Raw genomic sequence first — 17,531 nt, forward strand, 5'->3', positions numbered from 1 at the left:
ACTGCAAAAAGCAATAAGAATACAAAAGAAAGTAAAAAAAAACAACACCAAAAACAAAAAACAACCCAGTCCCTGCTGTTAAGTAGCTCACAGTATTTTGAGAAAGAAGACATCCATAATGTTACATACAAACAAGATATATACAGGAGACATTGAAGAAAATCACAGAGGGAAGGTGCTAGGATTAAAGGTAATCAGCAAAGACTGCTTGTAGAAGGCGGACTTTAGCTGAGACCTGAAGGAAGCCAGAGATGAGGAAGAAGAGCATTCCAGGAATGGGAGACAGCCTGGGAAAATGACATTGGGGAGTTGGGAGATGGAGTGTCTTGTATGAAGTATATTAAGGAAGCTAGAGTTTGGTCAGTTTGGTTTCAGAGGTATAATTTATATTTGAGAGGGAGAGGGAGCCTATATCTATAATAACACAGTAGATCTGCTCCATTGAGAAGCAGTATGGTATAGCCAGCCTTGGAGCCAGGAAGACCTGAGTTAACTCCCACATTGACATATGCTTACTGTATGACCCTTGGGAAGTCACACGATATCTCCGAGACCTAGGCAAAAACTATAAGTTGAATAGATGATGCTGACCTGCATTGGTGCAGAGAGTTTCCTGGCTTAGGAGTTCATTATACAAATGAATACACAAGGCCAATCTCTGTCCCTGTCCCTATTCCTTGATTTCTCAGATATTGCTGGAGGGAAATGGTAGGGTTATTCTCTCATTCTGTGTTGATGTGTTCAGTTCCTTTCATTCTCCATCACTGTGATTCTATCAGGGAACAGGCATAACCTATTTTCAGTGGGGATTGGACCTATATTTTGAATGAACTGATACTTCTATTCTTTGACTTCCTAATACTCTGGAGTCCCACCTATCACTTTCATTGCCATGGGCGGCTGCCAAAATATATCTCTGGCTAGTAATGATAAAGGAGAAAGATTTCCATAATGCTGACTCTGCAACCGGCTATCGGCTATCGGTGTGACCTTTGGCAAGTCATTTTCCCTCAAAGGATCTCTGATTAGGGAGGGACTTTGGAGGATATGCTCAGACCTGAAGAGGAGTCTCCTCTACTCTGCTTCAACAAGTGGTTAACCATCCTTAACAACTCAGGGGATGAAGTTCTTACTACCTCCTAAGGCACTAATTGACTTTCCACTCCTGGAGAGTTTTCATCATTAAGTTTTTCCATGCATTCATAATGATAACATTTAAAATTAATTTAATTGGGGCAGCTAGGTGGCACAATGAGTAGAGCACCAGCCTTGGAGTCAGGAGGACGTAAGTTCAAACCCGACTCAGACACTTGACACACTTACTAGCTGTGTGACCTTGGGTAAGTCACTTAACCCCAATTGCCCTGCCTTCCCCCTCAAAAAAAAAGCAAAAAAAATGAATTTAATTGAAATTTAATGATAGCATTTAAGCAGCGTTTTAAGGTTTGCAAATTGCATTGTATTTGTTATCTAATTTTGTCCTCACAAAAACCCTGTAAGGGGGTGGGGGTGGGGGTGCTATTTTCATTACCATTTTACGGATGAGGAAACTAAGGCCCAGAGGTTCAACTGAGCTACTCAGGATCACATTAAGGCTAGTGTCTGGAGCAGGATTCGAATGCAGATCTTTCTGGCTTCAAATCCAGAAGTCTATATGGTGTGACCTGACAGCCTAAATGAATTCTGCTTAGCCATAGAGTGTAGACTTAGGAACAATGGGTAGAAATTGTGAGAAGACAGATTTAAGCTCAGTATTAAAAGGTTCCTAGAAATCAATACTGTCCAAAAAGGAAATGGGGCTGGTTCTGTGGAAGTAACAAGTACCCTATCACTGGAAAATTTCTGGTGGGTGCTGGTTGAATGCTTGTCAGGTAAGGCATAGATAGAGAAGACTTCTCTTTTGTTTTTTAATAAAATGGTTGGACTAGATGAACTCAGAGCCCCCTTCCAGTGCCAGGATTCCATGTTTCTTGCTCCATTTTCCTTTCATCCCAAGTCTACCATGTCAGGATTCTTTGAAAGCATCTCCAATGTTATCAGACACCGTAGGCTATGTTCAGTTACTGCATCTTCTTTAAGACAAGTCACGTCCCTAGAATTAGCGGGGAGATCCCTAACATCTTCCAGGGCTTGGTCTGAGAAGAAGGACTTGCGTATCCCATAGCATAGAATAATAAACTTTTTCCATTGATTTTTACCTCTTACATCAAACTGAGAAAAGAAATGTACAGGAAACACAACAATTTGCTGCCACCTATAGACTGGAATGAATATCAGACGTGCCTGTGCATTACCACAAGAGAAACTGAAGGCAGGTTTAATGCTGAAACTTACAGGCTTCTAAGAGGGTTTGAACTTGAACAGTGACTTTGTTCAAAGTGAAGGGATGACCTTTGACCTCCCCTCCCTCCGGTTCTTCTGCATGTCTGCACCACTGCCTAAAGAAAGGCAAGAAATGTGTCCCTGGACATAGTGAAATCATCCTGAAGCTACCAAGTGCCCATGTTTCTTGTGGCAGGGAGGATACAGACAATTTGCTAGAAGGAGAACCTAGATAAACAAGGAACCTGAAAAACCCACTACTCTAGAGAATAGATTTTGTTAGTTCTTATTTCCACGGGTGATAATAATAAACTATATTTATGTAGCTCTTTGAAGTTTGCAAACTGTATACATCACTGAATCATTTGTTCCTTACAACCTTATAAGCGCTACAAATAAAATCCTCATTTTGTAGGCTGAGAGAGAACCCCATCAGAGTACACATTCCTTGAGGACAGGGACCATGTTTTTTTTTTTATTTTCTTTATATCACCGGCACTTAACACAGAATCTGGCATATCGTAAGCACTTAATATATATTTATTGGTTTTGGTGATGATAAAGGAGAAGAAAAGAAGGGAGGGAGGGAGAGAAGACAGACATGCCCAGAATCATATATAGTAAGTAAGGTAGGATTCACATCAATCAATCATTAATCTACAAACTACCTACTATGTGCTATGATGTTCTAGGCACTGGGAATGAACATTAAGACAAAAGTGAAATAAGCCCTGCCTTTGAGGTTCTTATAATCTGGGGAGACAGCATATAAAGATAGGATGGATAGATAGATACATACATACATAGATAGATACATATATGCATAGATAGATAGATACATATATGCATAGATAGATAGATAGATAGATAGATAGATAGATGATAGATAGAGATGGATATAGATAGATGGATAGATATAGATAGATGGATAGATAGAGATATACATAGATATAGATAGCTAGATGGATAGATAGATATAGATAGAGATAGATAGATGGATAGATAGAGACAGATAGGTAAATAGATATAGGTGGATAGAGATAGAGATGGAGACAGAGAAAGATAGATGGATACATATAAATAGATAGACAGACAGATAGATAGAAAGATAGATGGATGGATAGATGGATGGACAGATAATCAATGATAGATGGAGCAAGTATTTATGTAACACTTATATATTCCAGCTACTGTTCTGAGCCCTGAGGGTACAAATATAAGCAAATAAGTCAGCCCTTGCCCTTTGACAGCCTACGTTCTACTGAAGGAAGACCACAAACAAAGCTTTGGATACTAAAAGGGGAAGTGAGAAGAGGGGTTATAGAGAGGAAGTATGTGGGAAGTATCCATAGCATGGAGGCCTGGTTCCCAGCAGTATAAGACAGAATAAGACAAAATCTAATATATACAAAATGGATACAAGATAATTTGGGGAGAAGACATTAGCAATTTGGAAACCAAGAAAACTTCCACAGAGAAAGGTTCGAGCTGAACCTGAAAGGAAGCTAAGGATCCCAATCAGTCAGCAAGCATCTGAGTTCTCCTATATACCAATCAGTGTGCTAAGCTCCAGGGATGCAAAGACCAAAAAAATAAAATGTGACATACTCCCTTCCCTCAAGGAGCTTACATTTGGATGGGAGATGTAATATGTACATGTGTAACTAAGCATACCATTGGGTATGTGTGCATCAAATGAATTCAAGGTCATTTTAGGAGGCAGGGCCCTAGCAGGAACCAGGAAAGGCCTGGAGGAGAAGGTGGCACTTGAATGGAATCTTATAAAGAACGAAAGATTCCAGGAAGCTGAAACATTTCAGGCTTGGGAGAGGGGGCAGGTGGGGCAGGGAGAGAAGATAGAACATGCAAAGTCATAGAAACAGGAGTTGGATTGTGGTGTATGAGGAAATTATACCCACCCTCTGATCCATCCACACTTGTCTCCTCACTCTCCCACTCATAAGACACTCCATAAGTGCACATTTCTGAGCATTTGCACGGGCCACCCCTCCTGTCTGAAGAGAGATGAGTATGTACATGATCATTTGAAGAGGAAAGAGAGAACACTAGCTGAGTTTGTTGTGGGTAGATCAGGAAAAGTCTCCAAAAAGTGGTAAAGAGGGAATACATTCCAGGCAGAGGGGGCAAATATGGGGAAGCAAAATACAGGGTAATGGAGAAGTCACTGGAATTGATGGAGTAGGGACAGAGTGGGTCAGATCTATAATTTTAGGAAATCACCTTGGCAGCAGAGTGGAGGATGAATTAGTGAAGAGATGGAAGAAGGAGGAAAGGAAGGAAGGAAGGAAGGAGGGAGGGAGAGAAGGAAGAGAGAAAGGGAGGGAGTAAGCAAGGACAGAAGGAAGGAAGGAAGAAGGGAAGACAAAAGTATTAAGCACCTAATAAATGTCAGGCCTATGCTAAGGACTTTACAATTCTTACCTCATTTGATCCTCACAGCCCTAGGAAGTAGGTGCTCTCATTATCCTCATTTTTCAGTTGAGGAAACTGAGGCAGCAGACAAATGACTTGCCCAGGGTCTCACAGCTAGGACATGCCTGAAACCAAATTTGAATTCAGGTCTTTCTGACTCCAGGTCCAACACTTTAACCATGGTGCCATCTAGTTGCCTCTAATGCTATTAATGATAAGAATTTGAGATAGGGCAGTGGCAGCGTGAGTGGATGGAGAAAGGGATGGGTGTGAGAGAGGTTTGGGAGGTAGAAATGACAACATATGGCAACTATTGGTATATGGAGCGAAGGAGAGTGAGGACAGGTACCAATATGGTGAGCCAGGGTGACCAGAAGAATGGATGGTGGTTCAAGAGAATAGATGGTTTCAGTAGAAAGAGGTAAGTTCTGAAGAGGGAGGGATCTGAGGGAAACCATTGTTCCATTTTTAGCCCTGTATCTCCACCACTATGCTGCCTTGACCATACATCCAATACAATTCTCTTACCACAATTGAACGAATGTTGTCCTTTAGTTATCTGTTGCTTGGCAATTATATTAAAGCAAGAGTAGGGTGAAATAGAACAAAATTGGAAGTGGGAGTCAAGAGAACTGGCTTCAAGTCCCAGCTCCCCTACTATCTAGTTATCTTACCTTGGCCAGGTCGCTTCTCCATTTTGGACCTCATTTCCTTATCTGTAGAACAAAGGAATCGGGCAATATAATCTCTATGAATCTGTATGGTTCTAACGTTTTTGTTCTAATCTAATACCCCTTCCAGCTCAAACAGTTGCCTATGTTGTAAAGTCCTTCCCAGCTCTTCATATTTGTTCTAAGGGCCCTTCTAGCTCTAACGTTCTGTGAATAAAAACAAGAATAAAGTAGCAACATGGACATTCAGGGGCTATTTTAATATCATATTATTACCGTTTGGTCTGGCTGTGTAGGCACACTAGGAGAAATGAGTATTCCTCCACCCCAAAAAGTTGTATAAGTTACTGATTCCTTCACTCAATTTCCCCCATCTGTATATGGATAATATGGTTATTTAAAGGATAATGTTCACGGCAGGGAAGTATATGAGGCAGTAAACATCTTTTGTGGGTGATTAAATGCCGAAGCAGAGATGAGCTTTTGATAAGTGTCGAAGCTCTTTATTGCAGTCTCCCTCTATGTCCTGGGTATTGTTCCTACCGTTGTGTATGACGAGATAAAAGGAAGTTCAACAAACCGTGGCATTATAAAGGAAAAAGAATAATGTTTTTCTTTCTTTACGGTAGAGGGTTTAGAAGCTCGGGGATGTTTTTCGAAAGTGTTCTTGCAAAAATCCTCCATTAGATATGTCATGATCTAGGTAGAGGCAGAATGACGGGGTAAAGAGAGTACAGTTATATTGTCTGTGTGACCGTGGGCAAGTCACTTACTTATCTATATTGTTGTTGTTCAGGTATGTACGATTCTTTGGACCCCATTTAGGGTATTCTTGCCAGAGACACTGGAATAGTTTGTCATTTCCTTCTCCAGATCATTTTACAGATGAGGAACATGAGGCGAATAGGGTAAAATGACTTGCCCAGGGTCACACAGCTGACAAATGTCTGAGGCCAGATTTGAACTCACAAAGATGAGTCCATTGTGCTACATAACTGCCCCTCCTTATCTATAAAATGGGGGTAATACCTGTGCTACCTAACCCACAGGGTTGTTGTGAGAATCAAAGATTGTGTATATAAATCACCTTGTAATTATAAAGTCCCAGGACTGTGTGCTAGTATGATTCTTATCCATACATTTGAGTCCTTATTCAGAGACATTCCAGACTAAAAGAAACAAGAGGGTGGGTGTAAAAGGAAAGAGTCTTTATTAGGGATCCAAACAGGGTTGGAAACAGTCCTAATCCTGGCTGGGGGATATAATAGAATTCAATTCAATCCAACAAATATTCATTGAGCACCTAGTGTGTGGAAGGCCCTCTGCTCAGTTGCTTGGTCTTTTTCCTTAAGGACCTCACAATTTAAATGATATTGTGTGTAGGAGTTAAATTAGATGCAGCCCAACAAAACAGTATAGAGTCCATAAAAGCACCAACAAAATGCTTTGGCACTTCATAGGAGAGAAGGAGGACTCAGGCACTGTTTCATCAAGAGGAGGCATTTCAGCTGGACATTAATGGATGGGTCAGATATCGAGAGGAGGAGTTGTAGGGAGGAGAAATTCAAGGGGTAGAGAATGGTTTAAAAAAAGGTGAGTCAGGAAAGCATACGATGTGTGAGTGGAATCACACACACCTGAAATAGGGTATATGTGCTCAAATTCTAAATTGTTTCTGATTTCTCTGTCCTAGGGGGATGTTCTCAATACAAAGTACCTGGTAGACCTTGGTGATGGCTTTAAGGCTGTCTATGTGAACCTCACTGTGACAGGGGAACTTATTCGGCACCGCTATGAGAACCCAGGAATTTACCGTGTCTTTGTCAAAGCAGAGAACGCTGCTGGGCATGAGGAAGCTGTGTTGTTTGTGCAAGTGAATTGTAAGTTGGCTTTTTCCTCTTTAATGTGGTTTCTTGATGGTTGTTGTTCAGTCATTTCAGTCTTGTCCAACCCTCCATAACCCCCATTTGGAGTTTTCTTGGCAGAGATACTGGAGTGGTTTGCCATTTCCTTCTCCTCATTTTACAGATAAGGGAATTGAGGCAAGCAGAGTTGTGACTTGCCCAGGGTTACACAGCTAGTAAGTGTCTGAGGCCAGATATGAGCTCAGGTCTTCCCAACTCTAGGCCCCATGCTCTAACCACTGAGTCACCTAGCTGCCTGCCCTAGGTTTCCTGATGTTTTCATTCAAGTCCTGCCTCAGACGCTTACTAGCAGTAATACCTCAGGCAGTTTCCTGAACCTCTCCCAGCCTCAGTTTTGCCTCAGTTTTTCTCGCAGTTTTGTCATTTGTCAAATGTGAATGATAGTACCACTGACCTCACAGAGGTATTATAAATATTAAATGAGTAACATGTAAAGTCCTTTGTAAACCTTATATCATAATACAAATACTAATTGGCGGTAGCGGTGGTGATGAAGATGGTGATAGCGATGGTGATGGTAATGAACATAAAGATGACAACAACCAGTATAAGCTCAATTCTTTGGGGAAACATGTACCCCTTCTCTTTGGTACCACAGTTTTTCTACCATGAAATCAACTGTCCTAAAAATCCTAAGCATATTTACCATATTGCTCTGAATATAGGCATACTTTGTCCTCAGGTCTGACTTGCAGAAAATCTGAGCATGGCATTTAATTAGTGACATATACATGATTATATAAATAGACGTAAAATATATGTTTCAGTGTTATTTGTGTATTATATGCGGGTGTACTAGTGTATGTAATAGGGGCATATTCGTTTTGGAAATACATCCCCCACAAATTCGAGAAGAGAGCAACAGATAATGACTCTACCCTAGCATGTGCTCTGGTTAGATGGGAGCATTTTTAGCATACCTGACAGGAGCCTGGTATATTAACAAAGGTTACAGGATATGGGGTAACTTCCTGCCTCCAAGTTTTCTCCTCTCTCTCTTTTGACATATTACTCAAATCTCTGCTGCAAGTCCTCACCCCCAGCCTTTCACCAGCTGTGCTGCTTCCATTTAACCAGATTGCATGCTGCTCCATCATCTACTATAATCCACAAAGATTGGTGAGGAGTGGAGTGACCAAGGAGAACATATTGCTCATCTATCTATTCTGTCTATCTATGTATCTGGCTGGCTGGCTGTCCGTCCATCCATCCAATCATCTGTCTATCTATCTATCTATCTAGCTAGCTATCTGTCTGTCTGTCTATCTGTCCATCCATCCATCTATCTATTTATCTATCTATCTTTTCAAAAAGATGCCATTTAGAACAATGGAATAGATTTTGGGATGCTCCATATTTGGATCCGCATGATAGTTTGAAAGCTTGCCTCCTGCAAAGGTCTGCCAGGAGTTGAAAACTTAAGAAGGCAATGTGGTGTTGTGGAAAGAACACTGTATTTTCAATTAGAAGGTCTGAATTCAAATCTAGATTCTGTATGAATGACCTTTTACAATCTATTTCAGCTCTGTACGGTTCAGTTTCTTCGATTCTAAAATATAGTGATTGGTTAGATGAACTCATAGGTCACTTCCAAATCTATGATCTTACAAAGTCATGTGGGCTGACATTCTGATTAGAGTAGTTATCATGAACGGAGAAGGAAATGAGAACATTCTTTGACCACAGGGTAGAGATTCTTGATTTCATTTTAGATCATTAACTGTTACACGGAAACTGCATTAGTTGATTGTAAATCTTGTAGGTTATATTCAGTCATGGTAGATTATTGGCCAGGTGATTTTCTATGGAAATGTGTTTCCATTGATCAGAGGCCAGCTGTGTTTAGCCTAAGTTTTATGTGAGAAAATGAGGATCCCCATTGAATTTGCCAGCAGAACTTCATTGTTTCACCAGAAAGACAGAAACCCTACTGTCCTCACTACTTAATCTGTAAGGCCAAATCCCCAGGCACCCTTTTGGCCCACGAATGCTGCTATTCTAGCCAAATTTTCGAACACGTTTAGATACTGAACCCTGAAGTCTGATGACTTCATTATCTGGGTGTTCTTTGTAGGAAGAGATAGTATCAGTGCAGCAAATCGCTCCATTGCTGCTGTCTGGCAGGTTTACAAAAATATAATAAAACACAGTGATAGAAGTGATAAATAAATGTTCTGAGTAAAGCAAGCTTATTTCAATTCAATACATATTTACTAAGTTCTTCCTATGGGCTGGCCCTGCACTCAGAACTGGAAAAAGAACAATACAAAAATGGCGTAGTCCCTGACTTCAAAGAGCTTAAAATCTAACAGTGGGTACGTAAAAGTTACAAAGTTCAGTGAAACACAAGGTAGTATATGATCAGGACAAAGGAGAGCTCCAGACAAAGAGCTCTAAGCAAATGTGAACCTGGAGGGATAATATTTAGTGGATGGAGGAGAATCAAGGACACCATCAGAAGATTACACCTAAACTAAGACTGAAAGGAATAAATTCTAGGCATGGGGGATGGTCTGTGCATATTTCAAGGTTAGAGAGGTCAGGACAAGTTACAGGACAGCTAATGGTTCCTTTGGCTTAAATGTAGTTAGGATGTGGAGAAAAGTTGTGTAAAATAAGTTTGAAAAAGGAGGTTGGGGTCAGATTGTGGAGTGTCTTCATTATCAGGTAAAGGAGTTTTCCTTCAGTTTGTTTTGTTGTCTGTCAACAGCAGGAATCCACTGAAAGGTTTTTATTTGGAAGTGAGAGGTTCATATTTGATCTGTTTTCTTGGCCATACTCAACACTATGCTATTAATTGGAATAACATCTATGCCAAAAAAATGTTTATCTAGTAGTCTGTAAGGGAGTAGAGAAGTGTACATGTAGATAATGCATCATCCAAGGTGAGCAATAACAGCTCTGGAAGCTCCCTATTCATTGTACAAGGAACTGAGAAATAGTACCAAACATGACCAGAGGTCATTATATGACTAACAAGGTCACAGAGTCAGTAAGTTAATTGGAGCAAGAATGTTTGCTTTATTTGCCACAAGAAAGTGACTTATACACATATGTATATATGCACGTACCTACATGTAGATGTGTGTTTATATGTAGTGGATACGTACATAATATATGTACATGTATGTGTGAATTGTATGTGTACATTTCACTGTATGTGTGCATGCATGTGTGTGCATATAATAGTATTGTATATAATACCTATCTTATATATTATATATATATATATATATATCCATAACGTGTAATATTCCATGTATAAAATCAAGAAAATCCACTCAGAATTATGTACTGTAGCCAGTCGACATATAAAATAGCACTGAAACCCATCAGTCAGAAAAGCATTAAACTCCTCTGAAAGCTTGGAGACAGCTAATATAGACTACATATACAGACTACATAATAGACTACATAATACAGACTAATATAAACTCTTATAAACATGTCAGAGAAGGACAGCAACTCAGTGAAAACAATCTGTGGTACCATGGACAGTGCTTGAGGAAAGCCTTTCCCAGATAAATGGCTACCAGATGCAATGAGGCTTTAGTACTACCAACAACTCACAAATACAAAGCACTTTCTAGTTTAGAAAGCATTTTCCTTACAACATACCTATGAGGTAAATACTGTCATTCTTTCCATTTTATAGAGGAGACTGAGGCCCCCAGGGAGGCAAAGTCGAGGCCAAAAGCAACTTTTTCAAGGTCAAACAACTAATCATTCAACATTCGTTAATGTCAAAACTCAAAACCCCCTCTTTTCAGATCAAGCCTGGCATTCTTTTTGCTTAATTATGCCTTCATGAAGCCAATGAAGAGGCTATCATTTTTAAGAGAAGGAATGGCTTTCTTTATCTCACCGTGGCAGGATGCCTAGTGAAAAGAATGCTGGGCTTAGAGTTAGGAAGTTGTTGTTATGCAGTCATTTCAGTTGTGTCCAACTCTTTGTGACCCCATTTGGGAGTTTTCTTGGCAAAGATGCAGGAGTGGTTTGCCATTTCCTTCTCCAGCTCATTTTGAAGATGAAAGCGATGCAAACAGGGTTAAGTGATTTGCCCAGGGTCACACAGCTGCCATATTTGAACTCAGGCCTTCCTGACTCTGTGCCTGGTGCTCTATCCACTGTCTTGTATCCAGATCATGCCTTTGGCATTCATTAGATTAATGAAACTCTTGAGGAGTCACAAATGCTGCATCATTCAAGCATCTTCCTAAGTCTTATTCATTAAGTCATGGAAGAGTTATAATCTGCATTGGTAGAGGAAGTTCCCACACCAAGAGTTCCCCAAGCTGACAGAACTCCAGATTCTTTGTGTATCCATGTATCTCAGTCCTTAGCACCTATCCTTCAACCATGGGGCTCACTTTCTTACTATTAGCATAAAGCTCTTTTTATTACATTTAAAAATACTATTAGTTATCTCTCAGACTCAGTTTCCTCTTCTGTAAAATTAGGATAATAACTCTTACCCTACTTACCCCAGAGGACTATTGTGAGGAAGAAAACAAGATGTTATATACAAAGCACTTTGTAATCATAAAGCAGTACATAAATATGAACTATTGTTATTCTTCTGTAAAGCAATTTTAATTTATTAAATCAATTAAATTAAATTACTGAAAATCCATCCCACGTATTGTTGTGCCTACAAAATACTTTATGAGGTATCAGAGAGCACATTGCAGAGACATCTAGGATATATGCTAATGGCGACAATAATCACCACTGGCACTTGTAGATCAGATACAAGTTTGCACAGCAGGTTGTGTGAATGCCCCCATTTATTCTTCATGATATTACAGTGAGCTAACTACCATGGGTATTATCATCACCCTTTTATAGATGAAGGAATTAAGTCTCAGGCTAAGTGATGTGCCCATGGGCACACAGCCAGTAAGTGCCAGGGGACAGATTTCTCCAGCGCCTTCTCCAGTATGTCATACCTATACCACCCAGTTAAGAACCAACTATAAAAGACTTTACAAAAGAGGACCTGATAATAAGAACCACCAGAATAGTCTATGATGATAAAAGGGACCTACTTTGATGGATTTAATATCATGGAATTCAACTGATGTTTAAACTTCTAGGAACAAAAGGGAGAAGTTACAAAGAAGTAGATCTCAGTTCAATGTGCACATGAAATGAGTTGCTTCAGGTAGTGAGCTCCTTGTCACTAGAGGGTTTTAAGTAGGATGTCCACTTGTTGGAGATATGTTGGGGAAAATTCATGCTTTGTTTTGGAGATGAACTAGTTCAGGGGTGGAGAACCTGCAGCCTCAAGGCCACATGTGGCCCTCTAGCTCCTCAGGTGCAGCCTGAGCTTCACAGAACAAATCCCCTTAATAAAAGGATTTATTCTGTAAAACTTGGACTTAGCCAAAAGGCCACACCTAAGGACCTAAAAGGCTCCATGTGCCCTCAAGGCCACAGGTTCCCTACCCCTGAACTAGTTTTTCTCTGAAGCCATTCCCAACTCCAAAATTCAGAATCCTCCATCTATCATGGGAAAGGAATGACCTTGTTCCAAGAGCAGATTTCACAAGTAATCATGTGATTTAGAACAAGAGATGGAGGGTCTTAGAAGTCATCTTGTTGGAGTCCCTTCACTTCACAGAGGAGGACTCAGGGTAGTTTGCCCACAGTCGCACAGGTACTAAAATAGCAGAACCAAAACTTAACACCAGTCATTTTTCCACTAAAGCACACTGCCTCATAGCAGTAACATTGCTACATTGCTGAAACTCCATGTATCCCTAGTGGAACATGAAAATCACTTTTTCCAATTTTTTTAAAATTCTGTGATCTTTGTTTAACTAGAGAAATGACACCTCCTAGAGGTACCAATAGCCTTTTGGTTGGTACATTCTGGGAAAAGACCCAATGCAATCTAGTCCCTTTGCTTAGAGAACATGGAATGGAGCAGGAGGAAGGATTAAAGGGCTCCATAAATTGATGACTCTTTGACTAATGCCTTTTTTTGTAACTCTCCCCAGCTCCTCTGCGGGCCTTACACCTCGAAGTGGTTCCTGTTATTGGAGTGAACCAGGAAGTCAACCTCACTGCCATTCTGCTGCCCCAGAACCCCAACCTAACAGTCTTCTACTGGTGGATAGGAAACAATTTACAGGTACACCTTGGGCATCTTTCGGTTAGTTTACAAAACCTCCTGCTCTGGGTGCTATGAAGATAGTTACAGAGACATGGGAGACTTGGGCTCTGATCTTAAAGGGCTTATCATCTGCGTGAGAAAATGAGCTATTTATAGGTGAAAATATCACCCACAATTCATAATGATCCATGACGCTATCAAATAAGGGTTAGAGATAATAAATGATGTAGATCAGAAAGGGGAGGAAAAGAGAAAGGAATAAGCATGTGCATGTATACATACACATATGTGTGTGTATATGTGTGTACATGTACACACATTGTATATACCTACTCATTCATATATGTATGCATGTGTTTATATGTAGTATGTGTGTATTATCTCATTTGATGCTCACAACAGCCCTATGAGGTAGGTATTATTAATATATATATTTTACAATTGAGGAAGCTGAGACAAGCAGAGGTTAAATGACTTGTCCAAGTCACTAAGTGTCTGAGGCCAGATTTGAACTCAGATTTTCCTGATTCAAAGCACAGTGTTCTATTCATTGTGCCAGCAAGCTGATCTGAAGAATGGGAAATACCTGTGACCTAGAATGGTCAAGGCAGGCTTCCTGGAGGAGGTGGGGTTTAAAGTTGGCCTATGAAATGAGTAGGAATCTGAGAGGCAGAGAAGAACATAGAGGAAATTCCTGGCAGAAAGGATGGAAAGTATGAAGTCTACTGAGGATTAGGGTGTGGGTAAGGAGTCAATGAGGAGAGAATTCATGTCATTGTAAAAGAATAGTGGGTAATAAGGCTCAAAAAGAAGGGTAAGACCTTATCATTGGAAGCCCTTGAATGCCAGGTAAAGCAGTTTGGCTTTTTAGCCTGTGGGCAGGTGCCAATGAAGGTTTTTTAATAGCAGTGTAATGAAGTCAGGCCTGTGCTTAAAGAAGATTAATTTGATAACTGTGGGAAGTATTGATCACAGAGGTGAGACACTAGAGGCCAGGTGTCCAAGTAGGACAAGGCATCCTTTGAGATTATGAATCAATATTTCCTTCTTGGCTTGAAAAAAAGAGTCTAATACCTTCTTAAATTCAATGAACTCTCCCCAGTCCACAGAATCATGCTCATCATCATTATCGCAATCATCACTGACATTTACATGCCATTTAAAGCCTTCATTGTGCTTTACATAGATTACCTCAATTGATCCCCCCAATAAATCTGTGAAGTAGATTTTGCTATCCCTGTATCACAGATATGGAAGCGGAAGATCAGAAATGCTAAGTGATTGTCCGTGGTCATCGAGCTGGTTAGTCCCAGAGCCCAGATTTGTAGCCATGTCTCCTGACTCTAAATCCAGACGACTCTCTAAAGAGCCCTTTTAGGGTGATTGGACAATAGGATCACATCTTGTTAGAGCTGGAAGGAGACTAAAGAAGGGGACTCAGTTCACATCTCTCATTTTAGTAGAGGAAACTGAGGCACCCTTGTTTTTTGAGGAAGTGACTCATCTGTGGTCACACAAGACAGAAATAGTAAAGTTGAAATCATGGGATCATAGATCTAGAAGTGGAAGGGACCTTAGAGGCATCTAATCCAATACACATATTTTATAGTTGAGAAGACTGAGGCCCAGGGAGACTAAATTATTTACCCAAGGTCACAGAGTCTTCTGACTTGAAATTCAATGCTCTTAGTTGCTAGGGATCTCTTAGGTCATCTAATCCAACTTAGCACGTGAATTATGATCATTCGTGAAGACCAAGAAGTGAGGCAGGTGGAATGTCACAATGCTAATAAGCTTGGATGTTCTGGGTACTGCCAAGGAATGGCATCTTCCCACTGAAGAGTCACACACAGGGCAGCAGATAGATTATCAAATCATTTCCACTTGGCCTTAAGAGGGTTTCAGCTGCTAGGGTCTACTATGTAGGAACCTATTGTTCAGCCTAGAACAGTGCCATACTCTGTGCCTATCAACAAACACTTCATCCTCCATTATGAATTTCAAAGACACCTAACTTATCACACATAAGGAAGGGAAAAAGGAAGAAGTAAAAATCATCATCATCATCATATCCTTATTCATGTTCATTTATCCTTTTGTGTTGTTAATCAGGCGACAGAGCTGAAAGGGACCTTGGAAATAAGTTTAGAATGTCACAAATGGAATGGGACCTTAAAACCAAACATGGAAAAACAGAGCTAAAAGAATCCTTAGAATAGAGAATATGACATGTCCCAATTGAAATGGACGTAAGAACAGAAACTTACAGAAATGGAAGGAACTTTGGCGCATAGGATGTGAGTGGTTAAATGAACTTCAGATGCCATCTTATCCAGGAAACTTTGACTTAGGCAAGAGCAGTGATTTGCCCATCATGCATCAGACATTCAAATGGATCTGTAATCTCAAGGATTCAAGAGTCTAAAATTTGCAACCGTATTTATCCATCCTGGGCATTTCTTGTTCATATTGTCCCTGAAAGTTTGCCCCAGGGATCCAGCCAATATCACACAGCCGAGTAATGGCAGAAAAAGGACTAGAAGGGAGCTTTGCTGAATCCCAGAGCAATGCTCTTTTTATTAGAGGGTGCTGCTTTTCCTCTTGTTTAAGTAGAATTGATATTTTGCTTAGCTGTTTCCTACTAGGAGAGTTATTGGGGCTTAGAAGCTAGAGAGCCACCAGCCTTGGACTCAGGAAGATCTGGATTCAAGACACATCCCTGATATATAATGGCTGTGTGACTCTACTAAAGTCACTTAGCATTTCAGTGCTTCAATGAACTCTCTAAAACTAAGTTGTGAGATGGTTGCTGATTTACTGCTGCTGCTGCTAATGATGATGATGATGATGATGATTCTATCTTGGACAACCAGCTCAATTCCATCATTCTCTGAGAGACACTCATGAAACTCCACACTGGCTCTAGTATAGTTTCACATTTTTCCTGAGGGGGAAAAACAGTTGCCCATGCCATTGTCAACCTTACCAGTCCAAGTCCTTCTATCGTCAAAGCTTTCTTCCTCTAGGAGGCAACACAATAAAATGGAAAGGCAGCAGAGACCCTGCCACGGGTGGCCAGCATCTGCGGGGCTGGTTTGGTGAGATGGTGAAACTAAGACACGGGTCAGGTGGGATGCAAGCAAGCAATCCGTTTATTCAAAGAAACATTCAGACTTTTATAGCAACAAAACCACATAGCTGCAGACACCTTCCAGCCTTTGTTCCCTATTTTCTCATCAGCACTTTCCATGTGCTTTGGGCTACTTCCTTATTTCTCAGGACTCTCTCTTTAGGTACATCAAGTCACAGGGTCAGGTGGAGAACATTTCTTGAGCAATGGTTGAGCATGACAATAGCATCTTGCCCCTTCTCTCAGGTCACACTCTGCTCATGTCCTCTACAAGACCCAAGTTCCCATTTGGATTTTGTCACTCATTAGCCATATGATATAAGGCAAAGATCATTTCCCCTCCTCAAGACTGTTTCCTGCTCTCTAAAATGATGAGCTTGGACTTGATGTTCTGTAGTCAGCAAGCATTTATTAAACACCTACTCTGTGCCAGGCACTATGCTAAGTTCTATCACTCTGGAATCTAGGTTCTAAGATCCCATGGAGCTGTAATGGTCTGTGTTCTGTATTCCAAGGTTCCTCCTGCCTCTCATGGTCTTCCTGATTCTTATGATGCAACCCTGGCTAACAATATTCCTTCTTTTTTTTCCAGCCCCTTCTCTCTCTGGATAATTTTCTTGTCACACGATTTTCAGAAACAGGTGAAGTCCGAGTGACCGTGCAAGCCTCCTGTGGGAATTCCATGCTTCAGGACTCCAAAGTCATCAGGGTTTTAGGTGAGCTGGTTTCCATTGTTCCTGCCTTTTACACGTCCCACACCCCCCAACCCTTTTCTAAGTCTGCAAACATCATTATGATTCTTAGAGGCAGCTGGTGGTGTAGTGCACAGAGTGCTAGAAAGGCAAGAAGACCTGAATTCCAATCCAGCCTCCAACACCTACTAGCTGGGTGACCCTCGGCAAACCACTTAACCTCTGTTTGGCTCAGTTTCT

General features: G+C 40.7%; 1 protein-coding gene across 1 annotated transcript in view; it reads left to right on the forward strand.

The window, feature by feature from the left end:
* Positions 1–17,531, forward strand: part of SORCS2 (sortilin related VPS10 domain containing receptor 2) — a 265,638-nt gene that overhangs the window by 204,408 nt on the left and 43,699 nt on the right. Inside the window, exons 17-19 of the mRNA XM_036765080.1 lie at positions 7,120–7,306; positions 13,354–13,487; positions 17,192–17,315. Coding sequence (XP_036620975.1) covers positions 7,120–7,306; positions 13,354–13,487; positions 17,192–17,315 — 445 coding nt within the window. The remainder of the gene's footprint in view (positions 1–7,119; positions 7,307–13,353; positions 13,488–17,191; positions 17,316–17,531) is intronic.

This window comes from Trichosurus vulpecula, chromosome 6 (genome assembly GCF_011100635.1).
Source record: "Trichosurus vulpecula isolate mTriVul1 chromosome 6, mTriVul1.pri, whole genome shotgun sequence".
Taxonomy (NCBI): Eukaryota; Metazoa; Chordata; class Mammalia; order Diprotodontia; family Phalangeridae; genus Trichosurus; species Trichosurus vulpecula.